Genomic DNA, 26,007 nt, shown 5'->3' with positions numbered 1-26,007 from the left:
GCAAATGGCCGCCACTAAAATGGTAGGTAAAACATTTTTTTACAGCTTGACTTGGAGCCTGGAGGAGCAGGAGTGCCCCACAGAACTCCTGAATGTCGCTACCGTCTGGCAAAATGGATGTTTCATTTCAGTTTTTGATTTTTAGGGATCATCAATTAATTGCAGTCACAAAATATTTATGTTTCATAGCTTACAGTTGTAGTTATATTTTTATATGCCGCAGCCCCTACACACCCTGGGCCTACCTGAAGACAGCTGCCAGTGAGTCAGGTGGCCCAAAATTGATCTCTTGGAATTGGGCGAGCTACCTCTGGAGGTGTGAAAGGCACCGGCAGCTCACCCAAAGTATTCAAATGAGGCCCGAGGACCAATTTAGGGTGAGGCTTGGGCTTCCCGGTTCGGGCGCGCGCAGTCTGCATGCCGTTGGTTAGGCGCCCCAAAAAAAAAACTAGTCGGTGAGGGCACTGTCTTGCTTGAGGACCAGTCTGAGGAATCCTCCAATAAGCTGCACCAAAGGAGACCTCGGGCAGTGAGCTCCTGATTTCAATCACGCTGCTGCAGTGTCAGGCTGCCCACTGGCATTTTCACTCCTGCTATGGACGCTGCAATAATATTGTCTGCTACTAGCGTTTGTTTGCTTTTATTGAAGCACAAGAGAGGAGAGGAAGCAGCAATACATGCCAGGCTCTGTTGACACCACTCAGCCAGGAGAGCCATGAAGGGGGAAGAGCCAGAAGCAGATGGAGCAGTCGGTCTGTTGAGGGGCCCAAGGGTGAAAACGAAGACACCTGCAAGTGGTCCTTAGTGGTACTAGAGGCAGAGAAAAGCCCCCTTTCCTTTGTGCCAACAATGTGCATTAATATGAGGTTCAAAAGAGATTCCCTGTTGCATTTGGGTGGCCTTCCAGCATTCTACGCTAACCATACTGAGCCTCACTGACAATCGAATGCCAATTTAGTGCTGAAATACAGACTGTCGTGTGCTACCAACTTGTGTGCATTAGAAAATGGGTTGATAATGAGTACTAAACGCAGATAATAATAGGAGCGCTGTTCTATTTAGAGGATATTTATTGGGGCGCTAGTCTACTTAGATAATAACTGGAGTGCTATTCTGCGCAACAGATAGTAATTGGAGTGCTACTGTATTTAGCAGCCAGCACAGAATGGGAGGTCATTTGCCTATCCACCCTCACGGCCAGAGGCACCAGTGGAGAAAACAGGAGAAAAAAGATATATATAGAGGGGGAGGCTACGCTCAAATAATCATTTCAAAAACTGGTGACACGGAGCTTCAATTTGGCTCCATTTGGGTTGAAATCGTGCTGTGTAATGTTAATAATGCAGATTTCAACCCATTTAAAACGAATGCCTCGGTTATAACAACGGACAAAGGAATCCTGTCCCAGTACGTAAGATTTTGCTAACATTGTTCAGTGAGATTTCAACTCATTTAATTTTGACTGCTCAGCTAACACATGTAGCTTTGTAGCTGCTTCTGTGGTCACATGTTATAGAGCAGTGACCCCCCGCCCCCTTGTGACCTCTGCTGAATTACCTAATCTACCGTAGGTTCAAGGGTGGTGTGGATACTTGACCATTAGTAAGACCATTGAAAGATTGCTTGTTTTATATTATCACTTGAATACTTTGGTTATTTTTAAAGTGGATCAGATAAGATGCTTATCCTTAACCCAGATCTAAAGTAAAAAACTTCCAATATTCGTGATTACGTCAGATCTCTCTTCCCTCTCCGCACCCCCCCCCCCCCCCACCCACCCGCCCCTTCAAAAAATGGTATCGCTTCGTCCAGATTAAATTAAGATGGTTTGTGTTGATATGTTTTAAGTTTCAAGCATTCTGGAAAGGTATTTATTTCCAAACTTCTGGCATATTTGGAATTCCAGTCTCTCTCAAACACTGCTTTTAGCTCCTTGTGAATTGTCGCCTTGTTCTTCCTGCTCCTGCTCTGTTTGTGCTCAATGATCAGGCTCACACCTGTGTTTTCCACAAAGTCGTCCCCAACCCAGTCAGAGGTACCTGAAAAGTAGCAAAGAGAAGACTCAATGAATAACCTGATCATGTGCACCAATTCCCCAATTGCACAACCCAGCAACCCTCTTGCAACAGCAGAACCTGTAACTCACCCTGAGCAATACCATGTATATAGAAACATAGAAAAATAGGAGGAGTAGGCCATTCGGCCCTTCGAGCCTGCTCCGCCATTCAATATAAGCATGGCTGATCCTCTATCTCAATACCATATTCCCGCTCTCTCCCTGTACCCCTTGATGCCTTTTATGTCCAGAAATCTATCTAGCTCCTTCTTAAATATATTCAGTGACTTGGCCGCCACAGCCTTCTGTGGTAGAGAATTCCACAGGTTCACCATCCTCAGTGAAGAAATTTCTCCTCATCTCAGTCCTAAATGTCCTACCCCGTACCCTGAGACTGTGACCCCTCGTTCTAGACCCCCCAGCCAGGGGAAACATCCTCCCTGCATCCAATCTGTCTAGCCCTGTCAGAATTTTATACGTTTCAATGAGAACCCCTCTCATTCTTCTAAACTCTAGTGAATACAGGCCTAGTCGACCCAATCTCTCCTCATACGACAGTCCTGCCATCCCAGGAATCAGTCTGGTGAACCTTCGCTGCACTCCCTCTATGGCAAGTATATATCTAAATGTAGTAAGTACATATGTGCACTATACATTTTCATGTATAAGCCATACATTTTTCACAACAACATTGTACAAAAGTGTGAGGTGCATCTCATACATTTGCACTAAAATCCAAAAGTATTTGCAAGGGAATCAGGAGCAGTGAAACCCACCTTTATTAAACTACCTGAAGTGGAATGTGTGAATTAAATTGAACAGAAGTTCTACGTTCACTTACTGCCACACACCTCAGTGTACTCAACTACCTTATGCACCTCTGCTGCACCAAAACCTTTGCCAGGGCACGTGGCCAGTTCAAAAGCCATAAGAGAGTGTGTGTATTATACAACAATAACAACTTGTATTTATACAGCGCCTTTAAAGTAGTAAAATGTCCCAAGGCGCTTCACAGGAGTATTATAAGACAGGAAATTTGGCACCAAGCCATATAAGGAGAGATTAGGGCAGATGACCAGGTTTTAAGGAGTGTCTTAAAGGGGGAAAGAGAGGTAGAGAGGCGGAGAGATTTAGGCGGGGAATTCCAGAGCTTAGGGCCTAGGCAGCTGAAGGCACGGCCGCCAACTGTTGAGCGATTAAAATCAGGGATGCTCAAGAGGCCAGAATTAGAAGAGCGCAGATATCTCGGGGGGGTTGTGGGGCTGGAGGAGATTACAGAGATAGGAAGGGGTGAGAGGCCATGGAGGGATTGGAAAACAAGGATGAGAATTTTGAAATCGAGGCGTTGTTTAACCGGGAGCCGATGTAGGTAAGCGAGCACAGGGGTGATGGGTGAACGGGACTTGGTGAGAGTTAGGACACGGGCAGCCGAGTTTTGGATCACCTCAAGTTTACATAGAGTAGAATGTGGGTGGCCAGCCACGAGTGTGTTGGAATAGTCAAACATGGAAGCATATTATACTTAATAATTTATGGTATCATGTAGGTGTACCTGAAGGCTTAACTGTCAATACTTTGTCATTTTTGTTTATTATTAAACAGTATAATTATCAGTACAATGGCTTTGACAGATGGGCTCCAAGTGTCATATATCTTCAGTGACTGATAACTTACTAAAGGTGCTGCACTCTGAGAATCTAATATATATGATAAAGTGTAGCCCATGGAAAATTAATCATCAGCCGAACCCAATGATACATCAGTAAACTGACTTCACTGCAGAGAAAATAAAAAAATCCTTTGCTATTTGCTTTCAATGCTTTCAACCATCTTAAGGCTGCAGGAGCAATTCTGTCCAGATATCAAAAACAGATCAAGATTATAGTATTTTTTAATGAATGTCAATGATACAATTGAATTCGTATGAAGAATTATGGCAACTCCGCATCCAAATAGGCAATTTTCACATGGTTGTACCACAACCCACTTAATTCTTCCTTCACCAGCTCCATCCAAACAAAAACTGCTCCGACCTGAATGAGATTAGGCCAGTGTTATGCACTAAAGTTTTCATCAAGGTCTATGAGCCCTGCAGCAGGAGGAGAGGTAAAAGGGCTGAGTCCCTGCACTGGCATCATGTGACAGATGGGTGGGCTGTGAGTGGAGGCCCAGGGTCTCATGGATCAGCAGCTCCAATACAGAAGATGAGGATCCCTCAGTTCATATGAGTAGCACTGTTTGCCTAAACAACAGCAATACTGTTTACCTACATAACGGCATAACTACACTCCAAATGTAAATCAATTTGGAAAGCACTTTGAGACATTTCAGTGGCAGGATAAAGTACTGTCCGAGTCCAGCTCTTTCTTTCTTTGGACTGGATTAAATATGTTGAAGGTTCTAGGTGAAATTCGGCTCTACTGAATATAGGGAACATTAACGACTAGGGTTCCGAATTCCTTTAGCGCCCGAGGCGCACTCCCAGCCTGGGTTGGCCAGGAGTCAGGCATAAGGGTAGCAGATTCAGGCATAAGGGTAGCAGATTCAGGCGGGACCTGAAAGCGCCAGGTCTCCGCCCAGATGCTGGCAGCTTCTGATGGTGGCGGTCGGAACTTCCATCTGTCCCTTCATTGTCCATGGTGTGGGAGAAGGTGGAGCTGGAGCGAAGGGTTTGCCACAGCAGAATTCCCATGGCTCCTGACTCCTCTTCACAACAACAACTTGTACATAGTAAAGCGTCCCAAGGCGCTTCACAGGAGCGTTATCAAACAAAGTTTGACACCGAGCCACATAAGGGGATATTCGGGCAGAAAGCTTGGTCAAAGAGGTGGGTTTTAAGGAGTGTCCTAAAGGAGGAAAGAGAGGTAGAGAGGCGGAGAGGTTCAGGGGAATTCCAGAGCCTAGGGCCTCGGCAGCTGAAGGCACGGCCGCCAATGGTGGAGCGATTAAAATCGGCGATGCTCAAGAGGCCAGAAGTAGAGGAGCGCAGAGATCTCGGGGGGCGGTGGGTCACTGGACTGGCCGATGTGGGGTCCATCGGGGTCTTCAGGCCAAGGTCATGAACTGAAAGACCCCGGAAATACTGTAAGGACATGTTTAATTGTTGCTCCACTAAAGTGGGCCAATTATCTGGGAAGCCTACATTTTTTGGTGAGGGGAAACCAGCAGCCCGCACCCCCCCCACCCCCCCCAACCCCGAGCAGCCATCCAGTACCATATTTCCTGCCTCCAAAGCTGTGCCCATATTGGCACAGGCAATTGCCAAAGCCATAACTAATGAGCTGACCCCACCCTGACCCCAGCAAGGCAGGAGTGGATTTCTTTGGCTGGGAGGATCATTTTATGTTCAGAAGAAGAATTTTTACGTACACTGGATTAGGAATTTTGTGTATTGGAAGCAAATATGAAGCAGTTTGGTTCACTGTAATTCAGCACAGTGGGAGTGTGGTTAGGGCGATGGAATGCCGTTAATTCTCTATACAATAAGAGAGTGGGAATTGCTTCAGTTTGCTGGAATTCTGCAGAGCGGAAAGCAGTTTTGTATTTGGAAATTTGCATAATGGGGCTGAAAGGGAAATTGTTTCGTTCATAGAATTGTTGGATCAGAACTATGGTGGGATGAAGAATGTGCCAACCACATTTTAAGTTAACAAATATATTGTGGGTTCCGACTCTACCATGCAATTTGCAGATGGTACTGAGAATTATTCTTGCAGATGCCGGTTGAAGCCAAAAGAACTTCCAATACATAAAAGTTTAAACATTGAACTCTCTCCATGTTAATAAAAATGATTTCACCACCTTTTACAAACGGGCACTTCAAAACCTGTAGAAAAAACATTAACGTAAGGAAGCGTAAAATTCGAAAAAGGAAATAAGAGGCATTATCAAAAATGTAATCATAACAAAATTAAAGTTGGCACAAAAGAAGGTTCAAGAATGTCCCTTGATGAAATCGGAACAGTAAATGGTTTGGTGGAGGAAAAAAAGTGTCTTGGTGAAGATTAAAAATGCAAAAGAGTAGCTGAAATATTATTCATAATTCTGTGTTTGATAATGATAGAGAGCTCCGTACTCTTTACTACTGTGATTAGTTTATCATTCGGTCTCTCAAACGGTTGAAGTTTCTTGGGAGTGAAAATGCCTTTTGCCTGTTTCTATGTAGCTGACTCGAATGAGTACTATGAAATAGGCAGCCAGTATCCATCTATCACTTAAATTATTCTCTGGCTGAACAATCTTATAAAGGCTTTCAAGAAACGTAATTTTTAACTTTGCAAAATTGAAATATATAATTAACAGTTTACCGGCACCAATCCAACACATCCGCAGGTTGTGGGAAAATGGCTGATGCCCTTGCATTGCGGAACATGCTGATTGGTTGCCTTTCAGTGAACGTGGTATTTGAGCCAATCAGAAATGACTGAGCTACTCAAAATACACACAGTGCACTTCACTATCTCAAAACAAAACCCTATTTAAAAAAATCCCCCCCAAAAAGTGTCAGAAAGCCTTTAGATGCTAATGACCAGTTTTCCATTTCTTTTCATTCTGGCCCTTTCATTACTTAAGCACACCAGGTATGCAAATTTTAGTCCCTACCTGCTCCTAATCACTTCAGGAGCTTCCTGCCTCCATCAAGAACCTCCCTTTCTCTTACCACTCTCAGCTCAGCATTTTGTTTAAGTTTCTTGAATCTCCTATTGCTGGGGTCGGAGGTAGCAGAAAACACGCGCTTCCTTGCTACAGGTCAAGCAATCACACTGGTCAAATAGAACAGGGAGGCTTGGAGGTGAATTCAATGGATAAATGGAATCATGTTATTGAGTAATGCGATAACTTTTTTAAAACATTATTTTGTGTAAAACCTTATTTTTGGACAAGGGAAATTTCAGTTGCTGAGTAAAAAAAAATCATTTTTTTTCCCCAGAAAGCATTTTGAGTAATTTGTTGGTCAAAGATAATACAGTACCAGGTGATGGTGTTACAGGGAGTTGTAACAGGTAAGTCACATGGTTAATATTAAAAATCTTATTCGAGTGCCACATACTAGCATCGCAGGGAAATGCAACAGGTAAACGTCCCAGGTAAGTGTGGCTATTTATACATTCGAATTCCTATAGGAAATCTTTACATTGTAGTTTTCAGTGACCTACGCTATAATTTTAATATGTTACCAGAAAGTATGAAAGTAAATGGATCGAGACAGCCTGACCTCATTGAGCTGGCTATTGACCGTTTTATAAAGAAACTTGAGCCTTAGCAATGGATTCGCAAACTTCTGCCTTACATAATGTAAATGTGAGAAAATACTTTTGTTAAATTTAAAACATTTTTAAAAAGCATTACTGATAGCATAGATAAAAGGGAATGCCGCAGAGATAGTGCATGGATTTTCAGAAGGGCTTTGATAGATTTTGACCCTGAACGGGTGGTGGAAGCAGATTCAATAGTAACTTTCGAAAGGGAATTGGATAAATACTTGAAGAGGAGAAAATTGCAGGGCTCGGGGGGAAAGAGTAAGGGAGTGGGGCTAATTGGGTAGCTCTTTCAAAGAGCCGGCATAGGCACGATGGGCCAAATGGCCTCCTTCTGTGCTGTTAAATTCTATGAGTAAATGGGTTCAATGTTCAGCACTGCCACATTGACCTCCATCATTGTCAGGTGCCCTGATGCTCCGTAAATGGCTACATTCATCCTGATCTGTTGGTAGATTCAAAATCAAAATTGGCAACAGAAGCAAATTTGCACTTGGTATTTGGCCTTCGAAACAACCAGATACTGTGAAACTTATACCAATCTGTGGAAGCCTGACGTTTCTCATCCTGACTCCCAGCGGGACCCAAAGTCGAATGGGATCATTTATCGAGGCTGATGCAACAGTGACTCCTTGAACAGACTTTCCTGTTTAAAATACAACTGCAAAGTCTGCCTCCTTCATGTCACTATCTCATAGCGCGACTGGTTGATTATCAGACATATGCTGGCACTCCCGACTGATCAGGTTGGACAGCTGTTGGGTAGTATTTTGCTATCGTACAGCTGTTGGGTTTGAATTTTACATTCAAAATGGCATCAATATTAAAATCTTTTGCTTCTACAAAACCCATTTCCAGTCTAGCGTAGGAGTCACAATTACATTGCAGTGAGATTATATAATGTCGTCTTCTCCAGGCTCCTATCCATATTTAATTGAATATTGTCACACTGGCACTTGTTGATGAATTCTTTAAACGCAAAAGAATCATATTCTTAGAAACAATTTAATGCCTATTAAAGACATAAAAGATCCCGTGGCACTATTTCAAAGAAGATCATGGAAGTTCTCCTCAGTGTCCTGGCCAATATTTATCCCTCACCCAGCATCACTAAAACAGATGATCTCATTGCTGTTAGTGGGACCTTACATTTGTCTTGTGGGACCAAATTGGTTGTCACGTTTCCTACATTGCAACAGTAACCACTTCAAAAGTACTTCATTGGCTGTAAAGCGCTTTGGGACATCCTGAGGTCACGAAAGGCGCTATAGAAATGTAAGTTATTTTATTTCTATAGCTGTATAATGTAAAGCAGTATGTACTTCTGGAACTCAATGCCTGCTGTTATTTCTTACCTACGGGGCTAGTAGACCCTGTGAGGCGCTGTCTTGTAACAATAATTCATTAAATAATGTCACAGGATCTGTTTGTGAGTTCTTTTTAAAAAAAAACAGAGCAATGCCCAGGCTAGCAAGTTTTTAAAATAATGTAATTAATTGTAATTTAATTTAATTCCAGGGCTAGCGGTTGTTTCTCTCTCCACAGATGCTGTCTGACCTGCTGAGTATTTCCAGCATTTTCTGTTTTTCCTCCCTCAGTACTGCACTGAAATGTCAGTCTAGATTATATATTCAAATCTCTGGAGTCAGCCTTGAACTCACCACCTTCTGACCTAGAGGCGAGAGTGTTACCAATGAGCCATGGCCGACACCTAAAACACACATTATTTACTTGTCAGCTGTGGTTCTGTGGGTAGTGTTGTGTATGTAACCGTTTACCTTTAAGGGAACTATAGAATGTAACCGTTCGCCTTTAAGAGCACTACTTTAGGGTGGCACTATCTATTGGCTCATGTATACTGTAATACCGATAGTGACCACACCAGTATATAAGGGTTGTGATACGTTAACTAGGGCAGAATCGCCCGAGCCTCTGAATAGTAAAGACGTGTTTTATTTTGTTAACAGTGGAGTCTGTGATTATTTATAATACAACCCACAGACTTAACATTGGCGACGAGTCAGGATTCGAACCCTGCGGCAGTTGTTCCACGGCGGCTTCGTCCGAAGACAGGACGTTGAAGAGAGGTTTCAATCCTCACCAGTCTGGAACCGACAGGCTGGAAGCGACAGGCATTAGGACCCTGAAGCCTCCATAACCTCGTGGGTAAGCCGCAGCGTTGGCTGCAAAGACAGTGCCACCGATCGGGAGATAAGGGCGATCGCAATCCCTGATAAGAGCCGCGGTGAAACGCGCGAGCGGGTAAGCCAGAGCCCGGGAGGGAGCGAGCAAGATCCGCGCGAGCGGGTGAGCCAGAGGCCGGGGCCCGCTTTCAAGTGCGAGGCGCAGCCGGGCCATCGATCGCATCCGCTGATAAGAGCCGCACTCGGGCTGAAAGTCAGCGTCGGGGAACGGGTGATAACCACCATTGAAGTGGGCGGAGAGCGCCGAGAAGCGCGGGAAAACCGCCATCGAAGTGGGCGGGGAGAGCGAGAAGCGCGGGAAAGCCGCCATTTTTCGCGGGGAAACCGCTGAAGAAGAAGGAAGAAGCGGGAAACCGCCATCTTGGAAATTATTAAGAATTTCAGGAAAGTAATAAGATTTTTCAGAAAGGCTGGTGTGTTCTCAAGAAGAGAGGGAAAATAAGTATAAGTACAGCAATACTTGTGGTGTTCTCAAGAAGAGAGAAGAAAATTAATAATAAGTAAAGTAATACTTGTACTGTACTCGAAAAGAGAAGAAGATGCCTAAGCGAGGAAATATTAATGACTTTAATGCTGAAATAGAAGACTGGGCCACGTATGTGGAACGCATAGAAATATATTGCGTAGCCAACGACATTGAGGATGACGACAAGGCAATAACTTTGTTAAATTCGATGGGAGCAAAAACATACGGGCTTTTGAAACATCTAATAGCACCAGTTAAACCAGTGGACCAGACCTTCGAAGAGATCGTAGCAGTGCTGAAGGATCACTTGAACCCCACACCGTTGATGCTGGCTGAACGATTTAAATTTTACGCCAGAACCCAGAGGCAAGATGAAAGCAATGCGGAATACTTAGTCGAACTGCGTAAGCTAGCGAAATACTGCCAGTTTGGAGGGAATTTGACAGAGGCGCTGCGGGACAAGTTCGTATGCGGCTTGGCCAAAGAAGGAACGCAGAAGCGACTCCTGGAGGAAAACGACCTCACACTGGACAGGGCTGTCCTCATAGCTTCATCGCACGAAGCCGCAGTGAAAGGAACGGCGGAAATGCAGCTAAAGGCGGCGGCACTCGGGGTGGACCAAATGACTGCAAGCATTTCCAAATGCTACCGTTGTGGAAAGACAACGCACGACCAGAATCAGTGCTGGTTTAAGAATCAAGAGTGCAGGAAATGTGGCAAACTGGGTCACATCGCGAAGGTATGCAGGTCCAGAAAGAAGACCAACAAACAAAGGAAGCCACCACCACAAGAAAAGTACAACAAGGTGCATCAGGTGGCTGAAAAGAGTTCAGACGAACAAAATTCAGACTCAGACCCAAACAGCCAGGAGTTGGATGGTCTGAGAATCCACAATGTGGGTAAAGTAACTGATCTACAGACGATCTGGGTCACACTAAAAATAGCTGGAGTCCAAGTACGAATGGAGCTGGACACGGGATCAGCTGTATCAGTCATCAACCAAAAGGACTACCACCGACTATTCTCTCACATACCCTTAAGAAATACCAAGTTCGTATTACAGACATACACGGGGCATCGCGTATACCCCATGGGGAAAATAAGAGTCAAGGTGAGAGATAGGGGTAAAGTACACCCAAGAATGAATTTGTATGTACTACCTGAGGGAGGACCACCACTTCTAGGACGGGAGTGGATCAAGAAAATAGACATGGAATGGCACTACCGACAAGCAATGACGAGTGAGGACTCGGTGCAGACAAGCAGCTCAGACTCTGAGCCGGAAGACGATAAGTCCAGCTTATGTATGAAAAACAAGGTTAACATTAACTCACAGACTAAGGTTGGAAAATCGATGGCGTGCATAAAGACAGAGAATTCTGAGTCTGTTCAAGCTACAGACATATGCATTACGGAGGAACACCGGGCTCGAACTCAACGCTATTTCAAAGTACAACAACAATTAGAACAATTAAGTTACCGCCTCGTACAAGAGATGAAAACAATGAAAAAGTTCTATGACACCGAATGGGAGAGTCTGGAAAGACAACAGAACCTACTGGCTCAAGCAGAGAAGGAGTGCAAGGGTCTACATGAGAAGGTGCAATATCTCTCAGCCCAAAATAAGGGACTACTCACTCAGTTAAATGAAAGTAAACGGGAAATGGCTGAGATGGACTGCAAGAATAAAGAAGAGTTGATGGCAGTGAGACTTCGAGAGGCAGATAGCATAGCAGCCTTGGCTGAACTCCAACAGGAAATTGCGAAAGAAACAAATGAAGAGGAATCTTCAGGAAGCCAGGATTTTATTCCAGTTCTTCTCTACGACTCCTTACAAGCAGAGTGCGAGAAGTTGAAAAAACAGTATGAACAGGCCCAGACTACAATTCTGGAGGGGGTTAACTCAGCAACCTCCGAAAAGCTAGTTTCGTTGGAAGTATATGAGCAACTAAAGGTTGAACATGAGCAAGAAGTCCAAAGGCTGCAGGAAATTCTTGAGGAGCTCAGGGCCAAGACAGACTCATCGGTAGAAGTTCCATACATAGATGAGGATGTAGAGGTGAAAGACATGGCAGAACTCATAAAAATATGGAAGGAAGCCCAAGACAAATATGAGGCGGCAATTACCGAGGTTGACCGACTTGAAGAACAGTTTCAACTGGGAATGGGCCCTGAACATGAGCTAGAGAGCATCGAGGCGCAACTTCTCCAAGCACTGGAAGCCAAAGTACAAGAGGAAGAGAAGATGAAAGCATTGGAGAAAATGATGGATGAAATGGAGGAGTACGCTGAATTACGTCCAGGGGAACAGGAGAATGGGGAAACAGCTACTTCAGTAGAAGGATTAAATAGCCTGATAACGAAATCCCTGAAGGAAGGGAAAGGATTGAACGCACAAATGAGGCCAGGAGGGAAGGAAGGGCAGACATCCGAGGAAGAGCAGGATGAATATGATTGCTTGAAGAAGGGTTTTGACCTGTTGAGTGGCACCGAATGTTATGAGGATGTGGTCTGCCCAAATTGTGATGGGAACTCCCAAAGTGCTGAAATCCTGAGGAAGCACTTAAGGTCTAAGGAACATAGAGAGTTGGTGGCGCTACAGATGGCAGCCGGGAAAAGAGCTCGGAGAGTTTCAAAAAGGCAGAAAAGAAAAAGAAGAAGCAGAAAATAATAACTGTTTAAAATATTATTACTTCTACTACCTCAGTCCGAACACTACGAAAGGTGCTAAATTTGTAAAAAAAAATCCAGGGACATTATCAAGACAGCCAGTGGGTTGTATAAGTCTGCACTGCTGGTTCAACAGGACGAAAGTACAAGCTGTTAAAAAAAAAAAAGGCTATGAAGGATGCTGTCTGGAACGAATTAATACCAGAGACTGAATTTATGAACTGTTCCCACAGAGACTGAACCTGTAAACTGATTCCACTGAGAGTATGTTTGTAAACTGTTATATGACGTTGACTCCATTGAGAGTATATCTGTAAATTGTTATATGACGTTGACTCCATCGAGAGTATATCTGCAAACTGTTTATATAAAGTTGAAGATTGTATGTTTAACGGGATTCTGTAAGTAATAAGCTAGGAAGGGAGGAGTGTTGTGTATGTAACCGTTTACCTTTAAGGGAACTATAGAATGTAACCGTTCGCCTTTAAGAGCACTACTTTAGGGTGGCACTATCTATTGGCTCATGTATACTGTAATACCGATAGTGACCACACCAGTATATAAGGGTTGTGATACGTTAACTAGGGCAGAATCGCCCGAGCCTCTGAATAGTAAAGACGTGTTTTATTTTGTTAACAGTGGAGTCTGTGATTATTTATAATACAACCCACAGACTTAACAGGTAGCACTCTCACCTACTGAGTCAGAAGGTTAGTGGGCTCAAGTCCCACTCCAGAGACTTGAGCACATAAATCTAGGCTGACTCTCCAGGGAGCGCTGCAATGTCACGAGGTGCTGTCTTTTGGATGGGATGTTAAACCGAGGCCCCTTTTGCTCTCTCAGGTAGACATAAAAGATCCAATTGCACTATTTCAAAGAGGAGCAGGGGAGTTATCCCCGGTGTCCTGGCCAATATTTATCCCTCGATCAGCATCACAAAAAACACAGATGATCTGGTCATTATCACATTGCTGTTTGTGGGAGCTTGCTGTGCACAAATTGCCTGCAGCATTTCCCACATTACAACAGTGACTACACTTCAAAAGTACTTCATTGGCTGTAAAGCGCTTTGGGATGTCCAGAGGTTGTGAAAGGCGCTATAGAAATGCAAGTCTTTCTTTCTTTGACTGGCTGCTTCCTGGTTCCAGAAGCCCCAAAAATGACTGTAACCTTCAATCCCAATCCTCATCTGACGTTTATCCAGCTCTTCTTAAAAGATGTAAGAAGTCACACGACACCAGGTTATAGTCCAACAGCTTTATTTGAAATCACAAGCTTTCGGAGCGCTGCTCCTTCTTCAGGTGAAGTGGAGAAATGCATAAAGACACAGCTTATATAGTCAGAGAATTATGTCAGATGTTTACAGGTAACCTTTCCAACTGCCATTTATCACACCTCGGCAGAGAGATAATCACAGCAGTCAAAGGTGTGAATGGTGTCCAAACAGGTCAGTCAGGGAAACATTACATCAAAGAACAATGAGGTGGGGTCACAAGGGGTCAAATATTGCAGATGCTGGGGTCTGTATGAAAAACAAAAAAACAGACAAAAAACATTTTTTTTGGCTGGAAATCACAGCAGGTCCGGCCGCATCTGTGTAGAGAGAACAAGCCAATGTCGACTCGAGTCTGGATGACCCTGCATCAGGTGGGGTTACATGTAGCGTGACATGAACCCAAGATCTCGGTTAAGGCCGTCCTCATGGGTGCGGAACTTGGCTATCAGTTTCTGCTCGACGATTTTGCGTTGTCGTGTATCTCGAAGGCCACCTTGGAGAATGCTTACCCGAAGAATGTCCTTGACTGCTGAAGTGTTCCCCGACTGGGAGGGAACACTCCTGCCTGGTGATTGTTGCGCGGTGTCCATCCATCCCACCTCATTGTTCTTTGATGTAATGTTTCCCTGACTGACCTGTTTGGACACCATTCACACCTTTGACTGCTGTGATTATCTCTCTGCCGAGGTGTGATAAATGGCAGTTGGAAAGGTTACCTGTAAACATCTGACATGATTCTCTGACTATATAAGCTGTGTCTTTATGCATTTCTCCACTTCACCTGAAGAAGGAGCAGCGCTCCGAAAGCTTGTGATTTCAAATAAAGCTGTTGGACTATAACCTGGTGTCGTGTGACTTCTTACATTTGTCCACCCCAGTCCAACTCCGGCATCTCCACACCATGGCTTCTTAAAAGAGTCCTTTAGTTCAGTTTAAGAGCACCAGTAATCTGGTACAGTTGTCAAGGGTTAACTTTACAAAAAACAAAAACAAAAACATGAAATTAAAATGTAATTGTTATACGGTTTGTAGCTGGCGTGTTTGTATGACACACACAGGATCCAGTTGCAACTATCAAGTACCAATGGTGTAAGAATCCTGAGAAATCCCCAGTTCAGATTCCCACTAACTAACTTGGACGAAATGAAATAAGCATTATTAGTTTTAGGTTTAAGTTCGTATTATGTAACTTGTTAGTCAATGCGCGCCGATTCTTGAATAATCATGCTTTTAAATTGGTGTAATATGCCTTGGGTAGACCCGGTTAGATTTTTAAATGGAAGAAAGAGGCGTTCAGCCTGCTTGAACAAATATTAAAAATGCCGACTCCAACAAGCCTTGTTAGCGAAGCAACAGTCAGTCTGTGAGAAAAGCGGAGAGAATTAACGGAATTCCAGAGACTGAGATAAGAGGCAGGGACGGTAAGATTGTGATGAATTACATGTTAGTTGTTTTTTTTTGAATACTTGTTTTGATATCTTATAAACATTAATATCTTACAATCATCAGTAATAGATCTATAATCATGTGTAAGGATTAAATATAGAAATTTGTAATCCTCAACTGCATGCAATGATTACATGTTATACATAACTCAGGTTATCCTTTTTATTATGCTTAAAAGTCTGTGAGTGAGCTGTAGCCAGACAACCTGGGGTGAGGAAGAGATTGCCATGGTCGAATAGACTACAGTTAGCCTGGGAACCAAGGTTAGGTGCCGTTACCATTGTGCTGGAACGTTAGAACATCCGCAGTGAGTTATAAAAACAAAGGCCAACAGCAGGGGCTGTATCTCAACTGACGGTGACATATTCCTTTTGTATTGCCATAGCTACCCCAGATATGAGTCCTGATGATCAAAAACAGATGATGTGAGAGTGTCATCAGACCAAAAACCTGCGTATGCCAGGGTGGTACCTGCTTTTTGATTGGAGTTTGGGTGTCAGCCAGTGATTGGTTCAGGAGGACTCCATAGCTTTTGAATGAGAGTAAAGGTGTAAGAAGGGGGTCTTAACAGCCACAAATTGTAGAAGATTTCAGGAGTAGAAGATTTCAGGAAGAATCAAGGAGACACCTGGAAGACGAGGAGAGATGAGAGACAAAAGACACCGGGTGCAGCTTACTCACGGTTGTGGCTTCTACCCAGAGTATAAGTGGTAATATAAGTATCAATTTTACTCTGTAAACTGCTGCTCGAATGGTGTAATGTACCGCCGCTGCAATTAGCGAGCCGCCCATCAGTGCTAGAAGCTCACCGACATTATTCAAATGAGGCCTGACCACGAAAATGGTTCGGGCCTCACACGGATTCCATTGGGCAGGTGTTGGGCTTGCAAGGTTCGGCTTCTGTCCAATGGAAGTGGACACATGAAAATTCACTCCATAGGAATAGAAATTCACCCCACCAGCTCACCGCACCTCCTCCCCCGACCCCATCCCACCCCCCTAACTAGAACACTAGCTGTTTATTAAATTTAAGTTGGCCTTTGTTGCCTGCCAATTGCAGATACTAGACACCAACGTATAGGGTTTCAGTACTCCTGGTCACTATCTCTCAGCCAGCAAAGGACAGGGGTGAAAGGCTCACTGCCGGGATTGCAGGATATTTTCTCCAGCTCATCGAGACACCCTCAATAAATGCAAGTGGCCTATTATTTTACAGATACCTTTAAAAACTACCCCCAAGTTGTCAAATATCAAACAGGTTCCCCTCTGCAACAGAAGGAACAAGCAGAAAGAATGTTCATCGGCTGCTAGGTAATGGAGTGATTGAACCACAAATCCTTAGGCAGTGCCCATTGTCTTGGTTATGCGTGAATGATCTTGTAATAAAGACTCATTCATTTCAAATGAACGGTTTTCTGGATGCATTTGTTGGCTCCCGCTATGTTTTCAACACTAGATCTATGCAGTGAATGCTGACAAATGGGAGCTGCTGAGGTAGATCAATCAAAAGTATGTTAAATACAGGAATTCACCCTTATTAATTCACTGTTGTGTCAGTTGAACGCTTTAAGGGGCGAACAATATTCAGAATCCGTCAATGAAGCATTGAAAGGTCTTTCGCGGTAAACAGGATTTGTTTTACTCAGAATGCATCATTGTTTATGCCAGTAAATTTTACTGTGTAATTACAAGGGTTTCAAGAGCCATCTGGGAGGTTGCTTCAAGCAATTGATACTCTACTTATATTGCAGAACCCGTTCCAAGTGGACATCAAACAAGGCATCGTATCAATATTCTGTCAGTGGACGACAGCGTGACAAGTCTGCTCTAATCCATCACTTTTATTCATTCCTCTTTGAATATTTGAGTAGAACACATGATCCACCCCAAGGAATATTAAAAGAGCAAGACAGATCACTGGACTGGGAAATTTAAGAACCGATGATTTTGGCATCCAGAATGATAGTATAGTTAAGATTTAAAAAATGCTGTAGGGCAGATTTTCATCTTCATCATCTGGCTGGTGATCTGGCATAGATAGCCCAAATTAAAATCTGGCGGGTTGTACCACAGGCTCCACTTGAATACAGCCCAGGTGGTGAAGATGAAGATTTACCCCGGAGTCTTGCCACAGAGGTCCTGCAATAGACTGCAAACACTGCAGAAGGAGCTGAAGGGAAAGGGTAGTGACAGCCGCTAACATCCACATGATGAAATCCAAATGAGATTCATTTGCAGACACATCTCTGATAACCGAGTTCCAATTAGATGCTTCCCATTCAGCTCGGCCAATTTGATGGAGACAGGCTCCTCGGCGCAGAAGGGAGATAAAAATTGACTGGATACTGTACATTGACCGAAATGAAGGGATTAGAAAGAAAAAGACTTGCATTTCTATAGCGCCTTTCACGAATTCAGGACGTCCCAAAGCACTTTGCAGCCAATGAAGTACTTTTTGTAGTGTAGTCACCATTGTAATGCAGGAAACACGGCAGCCAATTTGCTCACAACCAGGTCCCACAAACAGCAATGTGATAATGACCAGATAATTTTTTTTTAGTGATGTTGATTGAGGGATAAGTATTGGCCCAGGACACTGGGGATAACTTCCCCTGCTCTTCTTCGAAATAGTGACATGGGATCTTATACATCCACCTGAGAGAGCAGATGGGGCCTCGGTTTAACGTCTCATCCGAAAGACGGCACCTCCAACAGTGTAGCACTCCCTCGGTACTGCACAGGAGTGTCAGCCTAGATTTTTGTGTTTAAGTCTCTGGGGTGGGACTTGGATCCACAACCTTCTGACTGAGAGGCAAGAATGCCACCAACTGAGCCACTGGAGACACTTGATGGGTTGAATGGCCTTTTCTCATTGCTATCTTCTTATGAGAGAATGCTCTTCCTGGCCCCACAAAAATAATTTTAAAAAAGTTACTTCTTGGAGCGATGTAGAATGGGCTGCTGATTCGCTATCACCTGTTTTACACTATCACCAAGTCAAAATTACCCCCCATCTGTCCAGAGATCCTACTGACTTAATACAAGGGCAAAATTCTGGATTGAAACACGTTTTCTATTCCCAACGAGTTCCAGTCCGTAAAGTGGGCAGCGAGTGGAAACTCACGCACACTGTGCAGGAATTCTTCAGTTCTGCTGCAGCTGTTTCAAGGGTTGCAGCAGCTATTTTTGGAGCTTCAAATTAAAATAAACAGAAGAGAGAGATTGGAGGAGCATGGTATGGTCAATCGGATCAAAGGCTACTCATAGGTAGAATTAGATGCTGTGAAATCCGGCTCCCTTCCCTCGATAGCAGCCTCGTAGATTAAGTTTTTTATGGGTCAACGAATCTCCCGCTGGAATAAGAAAGCTGGATTTAACAGCATAAATACCAGCAGCTGGCTCACATTTGCCAGTCTTTCAGAATCCAAATTAAACCGATGCCAGTATAAAATGGGTCCCATCTATTTTTAATATAGAATTTGCAAACATCTCATTAATGCTAAACCTGGACAATTCACCAGTTAGGCCGCAGTTAGAATATATGGGGAGATTTTCCTAGGTTGGCACCCAGGTGCACTGGAACACCTGGGAGCAGCGATTATTGGTAAATTGGGCAGGTTGGAGCACAGGTCTACAAAGCAAAGCGCCGCATTTTCCGCTGTTCCTTTAAACAGAAGGAATAATTGAGCAGTATTCGATACTGGTGTGTCCTCTAACCCATCCAATATTTCGATATCCCAGCCTAGCCAGTGTGGCTGAGTGGAGACCCAGGAAAATCTCCCCTTGTGCATCCAGTTTTGGGCATCTCCTTTATAGAGAAAGGTACAGAAGAGATTCGCAAAGATGATCCCAGCAGTGAGAAGCTTTAGCTATGAGCAGAGACTAGAGAAACCGAGGCACGTTTCCTTACAACAGAGAAGGTCTGATAGAGGTGCTCAAAAATAATGAGGGGTTTCAAAGAAGTAAATTGGGAAAAAAATTGCCCGGTGGCCAGTGAGTTAGTAACTAGAGGGCATACACTTAATATCATCACCAAAAGAACAGAGAAATTTTAGGAGAATTTATTTAGGCAGAGGGTTGTTAGGATATGGAATACCCTATCAAAAATAGGGCTGGAAGCAAAATCCATAATAGTGTAGGAACGTGGGTTCCTAACTAAAAGACTGAGTTCTACTCAGGCGATCAAACAAAACAAACTTTAATGAAACAAACAGGTTTTAACAAGAAACTGCAGGATAACATCGATTGTAGGCCTGCTCTCTTTGGAGGCTCCACGAGGACTGCCCCTGCAGTCCCGTGGCTGACGTCATGACGTCATCACGTTTTCCCGCCAGTGGGGAATCACGTGATGAATGGCGTGACATCATCACGTTTTAGCCGCGCTGTTAAAGTAACCACACTCTGTACAGTTAAACAGCATAAATAAAGATACAGACTCAGGCTGTAGCTAACATGTTGTTAAAGGAATTATATACAAACGATCTGAGTCCTTTGGTGGCTCTGCCACAATAGCATTTAAAAGTTAATATTTGAAAAAGAAAAATTTTAAAGGTTATGAGGAAAGGACAAGGGATTGGGAAGTAAGTGGATAGAGAGAGCTGACACAGGTGAGTTTGGCCAAATGGCCTCCTTCTGTGCTGTCAAAATTCTATGGTGTCTCTCAAATAACTTTTTTTCTTGGCTTGGTAATCACTTACAGGCTTCAATGCACCAAACAATGTGGCAAAGAGAACTGGAAAAGCTAGTAGGGAGATGGGAATCCTCAAGAATGGTTGTCCGTACCTTTCATCATTCGCAGCTTCAGTGTTCTACAAAGCTTATGCCCACCCAGTGATTGAACGGTGTAGACCTGTTTGGCAGCACCTCTCTTACTCTTGGATTACAGTCCGTTCCCATCCCAATTGTATTTAATGAGCATGGTCTTGCCGTGCCAGGTTCCACCCGCTGCAGGTTGACAGAGATGAGATGAAATGAGACAGGACTATCAATCTTCTACAAGAGTATGACTGAAATCGCACAAGTGTTCTCTGTGCTTAAGGCAACTGTCCTTGTCTGTACCAGGAATAGAAGAGCAGCTACAGAAGTGCCTCAATGTTCTACATCGCTCCAGAAAGTCTACACACAATGCCAAATACAAACTTTCACGCACAGCTTCTCCTTTCTGTGGACTTCTCTCTCCCGGTCAGTCTCCCAAATGCCATCTCTTATGTACAGACCTTTAAATGCATCCTTTATTGATCCTGGGTTGCTGAACCACATATAGTCCATTAGTAGATAATACAATTTTCGGGGTCGTACCAGGGTCAAAATGGTAACATATTTAGCCTTGCTATGGTTGGCTCCAGCTGCACTCCCTCAATATGGCATTTAGTATATAAACCTCTTAAAATGCCTTGATTGTGTTCCATCATGTCTCATAGTGGAATAGGGCACAAAGTTTCATTAAAAGCATAGTGAGTCCATTAATATTTCAGCAAGGTGTAACATTAATCATCCAATCTGCGTTAGTCAGATTCAGCTCACTTTTCCATCTTACAAAGTCCCTCCTTCCAATCAGTCTATTTTTCCAGGTTGTGCATAATTCTGCGGGAATGATGTACTGCAGGAGATCCTGCTGACTTTTAATACAAAAAGACAAAATTCAGGATCTAATTTCTATTCCCGGCAGGTTCCTGTCCATAAATTTCTTCACTCAGAGGGTTGTGAATCTTTGGCATTCTCTACCCCAAAGGGCTGTGGATGCTGAATCGTTGCATATATTCAAGGCTGAGATAGGTCGTTGTTTGGGACTCTAGGGGGGAATCAAGGGATATGGAGATCGGGCGGGAAAGTGGAGTTGAGGTCGAAGATCAGCCATGATCTTATTGAATGGCGGAGCAGGCTCGAGGGGCTGTATGGCCTCCTCTTAATTCTTATGTTCTTATAAAGTGGGCAGCGAGTGGAAACCTGCGCACACTGTGCAGGAATTCTTCAGTCCTGCAGCAGCTATTTTTAGAGCTTCCAATTAAAATCAACAGGAGGGACGTTGGAGGAGGATGGTATGGTCGATCGGATCAAAGACTGCAGAGAGATTGAGGAGGACGAGGAGGGAAACTGGACCATGGTCATGGTCACAGTCAAAAGAAAAAAAGACTTACATTTATATATACTGTAGCACCTTTCATGACCTCAGGATGTCCCAAAGAGCTTTACAGCCAATTAAGTATCTACTTTGAAGTATTTACTGTTGTTATGTAGGAAACGCGGCAGCCAATTTGCGCACAGCAAGCTCCCACAAACAGCAATGTGATAATGGCCAGTTAATCTGTTTTAGTACGATAGCAAAATACTGCAGATGTTGGAAATCCGAAATAACAACAGAAAATGCTGGAAAAACTCAGCAGGTCAGGCAACATCCGTGGAGCAAAATTTGAGTTGACGTTTCGGGTTGGACCCAACCCGAAACGTCAACTCAAATTTCTCTCCACGGATGTTGCCTGACCTGCTGAGTTTTTCCAGCATTTTCTGTTGTTAATCTGTTTTAGTGATGTGGATTGAGGGACAACCCCTGCTCTTCTTTGAAATAGTGCCATGGGATCTTATACATCCACCCGAGAGGGCAGACGGGGCCTCATCCGAAAAGCGACTCCTCCGACAATACAGCACTCCCTCAGCACTGCACTGGGAGTGTCAGCCTAGATTTTTGTGCTCAAGTGGCAGAATGTGTCATTTGTGCTCTTGGTTAAGACTGTTTCAGTGCTATGGCGGGGGCAAAAACATGCATTTGGTAAGCGATAACACGTTCAAGTACTCTGAAGTGAAAAGGGAAATTAAGACTACGCTCCTTCTTACTTGAAAGGACATGAAGCAATTTTATGTGATGGGACAATAGTTTTCAAGGACAGAGGGTCAAGGATGGGTTATTTGAGTAGGGGAGTGATGGCAGTGGTTGTGAAAGGCAATCGGTCACCTGTTTTATACATTTGTGGGCCGCAAATTGTCTGATATTGCAGATGCTAGCCTGGAAGAAGACAGAGGAGGGAAATGGCCTTTACTCATAGTTATACAGCACAGAAAGAGGCCCTTCAGCCCATCGTGTCCGCGCCGGCCATCAAGCCCTGTCTATTCTAATCCCATTTTCTAGCACTTGGTCCGTAGCCTTGTATGCTATGGCGTTTCAAGTGCTCATCTAAATGCTTCTTGAATGTTGTGAGGGTTCCTGCCTCTACCACCCTTTCAGGCAGTGAGTTCCAGATTCCAACTACCCTCTGGGTGAAAAAGTTTTTCCTCAAATCCCCTCTAAACCTCCCGCCCCTTATCTTGAAACTATGCCCCCTGGTTATTGACCCCTCTACTAAGGGGAAACATTCCTTTCTATCTACCCTATCTATGCCCCTCATAATTTTGTACACCTCAGTCAGTGTGAAGGAATAAGCCAAATAACCTATTCAGAAAAATACACCATTCTATGAAAGAATTCTGGCCTTATTAGAACATGACAAACTGGGTCTGGAAATCTAGAAACTTAACGATGAAAAAGCTGTGATAGCATTCTGGCTATTGAGATAAGATAGTTGTTGACACTGAATCAATAACTTTATTGAAACAGAAGGTTAAATGCTCCTGACAGTCTGAACCTTTGGGAACAAGACAATAGTTCACCTTGTACAAGGTGTTCTAATTTACACTTCGTAAATAAGCACAAACATCTGCCTTTGTAAAAATGACATCAAGTAAAACGCACCTGCTGTTACATCGTTTTTTATGATAAACTTAGAACACCTGGAGAGGAGACATAATTCTGTAATGCTACCAGCTGAGGTGACTATAAGAATTGCAGGGGTCAGCAGAAAAATGACTAGAGATAATTAGCTTACATTAGCAGAAAACCTTAAAGGAAATACCACTGGAAAACGGTATAAATATTGAACTCTCAAATGGGATAGTAGACTCGCTTTAAAGGGGCAAAGCGATTCTTGGCTTCAGAGGCAGCTCTGTAAGTCTCCAACTCTTTGTACCTTGAGGATCAAAGGTATTTGATTTTGGTGCATATCCTGTAGAAAACTAAGAACTGTAAAACTGTAGTGAAGTTAAGATTTGAGAGTAGGTTCTCTGATAAGAGAATTGTAAACTTTCTCTTTTTGGAACTGTTAATGTTGCGATTGACTCACCAACTGTAAACTGCATGTCGGTTCTTTAATAAATCTATATATTTTTAGAAATGTCTCACATAAGACTTCTGTATCAAACTCGTGAACTCAATCTCTGTACACTCGTTGGTGAGGAGTTGCAGAATTCTGGGGGAGTTTTCCGGACCCTCATAATATCCGGAACGTTACAGTCTAGCTAAACTTATTAAAAGTGCTATCTGGAGGACAGTAACATTTTCAGGTTGTTCTTTTCCTTTAGGGAGAGATAGTCCGGACCTTTAGACCCAATTAAGCGTCTTTAGGATTCAGCTACCTCAAACTTTAGTTGAAAGTGAACATCTGAGGAATACGCCTGATCTGGGGTAGCCCTAAAGGGGCTAGGACTAGTAATTATCCCTTCATTAGGTCCCCCCTCAGCCTTCTCTGCTCTAAGGAAAACAACCCCAGCCTGTTCAGTTTCTCTTCATAGCTGAAGCGCTCCAGCCCAGGTAGCATCCTGGTGAATCTCCTCGGCACCCGCTCCAATGCAATCACATCCTTCCTATAGTGTGGTGACCAGAACTGCACACAGTATTCCAGCTGTGGCCTAACTAGCGTTTTCTACAGCTCCATCATAACCTCCCTGCTCTTATATTCTATGCCTCGGCTAATGAAGGCAAGTATCCCATATGCCTTTTTAACCACCTTACCTACCTGTCCTGCTGCCTTCAGGGATCTATGTACATGCACACCAAGGTCCCTCTGATCCTCTGTCCTTCCTAGGGTCCTACCATTCAATGTGTATTCCCTTGCCTTGTTAGTCCTCCCAAAATGTATCACCTCACACTTTTCAGGGTTAAATTCCATTTGCCACTGTTCTGCCCATCTAACCAACCCATCTATATCGTCCTGTAGCCTGAGGCTTCCCTCCTCACTATTTACCACTCCACCAATTTTCGTGTCATCTGCGAACTTACTGATCATACTGTGGTGTATGTGCCTTTAAGAGCCCCTGTGCACTGTAATGCCGGTAGTGGCCACTCGGGCTATATAAGCCTGTATAGTGTCTTGTATCTTTTAGTTCACCTCCAGACTTTGTTCAGTTAACACCTGTTAAACCAACTCCTGCATTCCGTGTCTCCATTAACACACGGATACAACAGTGGTGACGAATTGGAAACGGACTTACCTGCAATTCGGCAGCACCACAAGGAGATCAATTCCTCAGACGAAGGTCAAAGAAAAAAAAAAAGAAAAAACTGTGGTTTCACCAGCTAGCCGGGCTGGTGGCAGGTACTGCAATAATCCTTCCTGGGCGGCAGGCTGAGGCTTGATCGGCTGGCTCTGCAGCGGGGCCGAGCAGCGAAGGCGGAGGCAAACAGAGATGGAGGGTGGAGCACTCGGGAGACGGCCAGCGCTGCAAAGCAGGTCGGCGTTCGGACCAAGCAGAGGGAGGGAAAAGTCCCAGAGAGTCCGGCGGGAACGAGTCTCCAACTATTAAAAATATCTGTATAAATAAAAACCGCGGAGAACAGCGTTGTCAGCAGCGGCAGCGGCGGGAAAGCGCGGGAGGCGCCATTTTTTCTCGGCAGGGAAGAAAGGAAAGCGCGGGAGGCGCCATTTTTTTTTCAGGATGCCTAAGACTGGCAATATTACTGCTTTCGATAGTGATGTAGAAGATTGGGCCACATATGTAGAAAGAGTGGAGGTATATTGCACAGCGAATGAAATAGAGGATGATAAAAAGGCATCAGTACTTCTAAATCTAATGGGCGCAAGGACATACGGGCTGTTACGAAACTTAATCACTCCAGCCAAACCGATGGACAAGAATTTTAAGGAGATTGTTGATACCCTACAGGAGCACTTAAACCCAACACCGCTGCTGATAGCGGAACGATTCAAATTCTTCAGGAGGAATCAGCACAAGAATGAAAGTAACGCTGATTACCTCACCGAATTAAGGAAGCTGTCAAAGCACTGCCAATTCGGGGCAGAACTGGCAGATTCTCTTCGAGACAAATTCGTCTGCGGTCTCCTAAGTGAAGGAACACAGAAAAGGCTACTTTCTGAGAAAGATTTAACACTGGACAAGGCTTTCAGTGTGGCTGTATCATACGAAGCAGCAGCAAGAGGAGCTGCAAAGATACAGCAAAAGCCACAGGACTTCGGCACCCATGAAATGACACAGGGTTTCGAGAGATGTTATCGCTGCGGCAGATCCACCCATGACCAGAGGGACTGCTGGTTCAAGGACAAAGCATGCAGGCAATGCGGAAAGATGGGACACATTGCACGTGTATGCCGATCTGGAAACAAAAAATCCACTGACAGAAAAAAAATCAATAAGGAAAAGTACAGAAAGGTACAAATGATGACGGACAGTAGCTCCGAAGACCAGAAAAGCGATAGCGACTCCGGAAACAAGAGACTAAGCTGTCTCAAATTACATAATGTAATTGCCAAAGAAGATTACCAGACCATTTGGGTTACCCTCACGATAGCGGGGTCCCCAGTTAAAAT

The 26,007-nt window shown here is 43.9% G+C and overlaps 1 protein-coding gene across 1 annotated transcript in view; it reads right to left on the bottom strand.

Annotated features, from left to right (window-relative positions):
- Nucleotides 1-1,784: 1,784 nt before the first annotated feature.
- The window catches only part of LOC147120964 (inactive phospholipase D5-like), a 110,513-nt gene continuing 86,290 nt past the window's right edge, over nt 1,785-26,007 (bottom strand). Inside the window, exon 10 of the mRNA XM_085979945.1 lies at nt 1,785-2,039. Within this exon, the coding sequence (XP_085836071.1) occupies nt 1,819-2,039 (221 nt within the window). The 3' untranslated portion in view covers nt 1,785-1,818. The remainder of the gene's footprint in view (nt 2,040-26,007) is intronic.

The sequence above is a fragment of the Somniosus microcephalus genome, chromosome 3 (assembly GCF_052327205.1).
Source record: "Somniosus microcephalus isolate GS21.2 chromosome 3, FLI_Smic_1.0, whole genome shotgun sequence".
NCBI lineage: Eukaryota > Metazoa > Chordata > Chondrichthyes > Squaliformes > Somniosidae > Somniosus > Somniosus microcephalus.
This window is presented reverse-complemented; position numbering and strand designations above follow the sequence as displayed.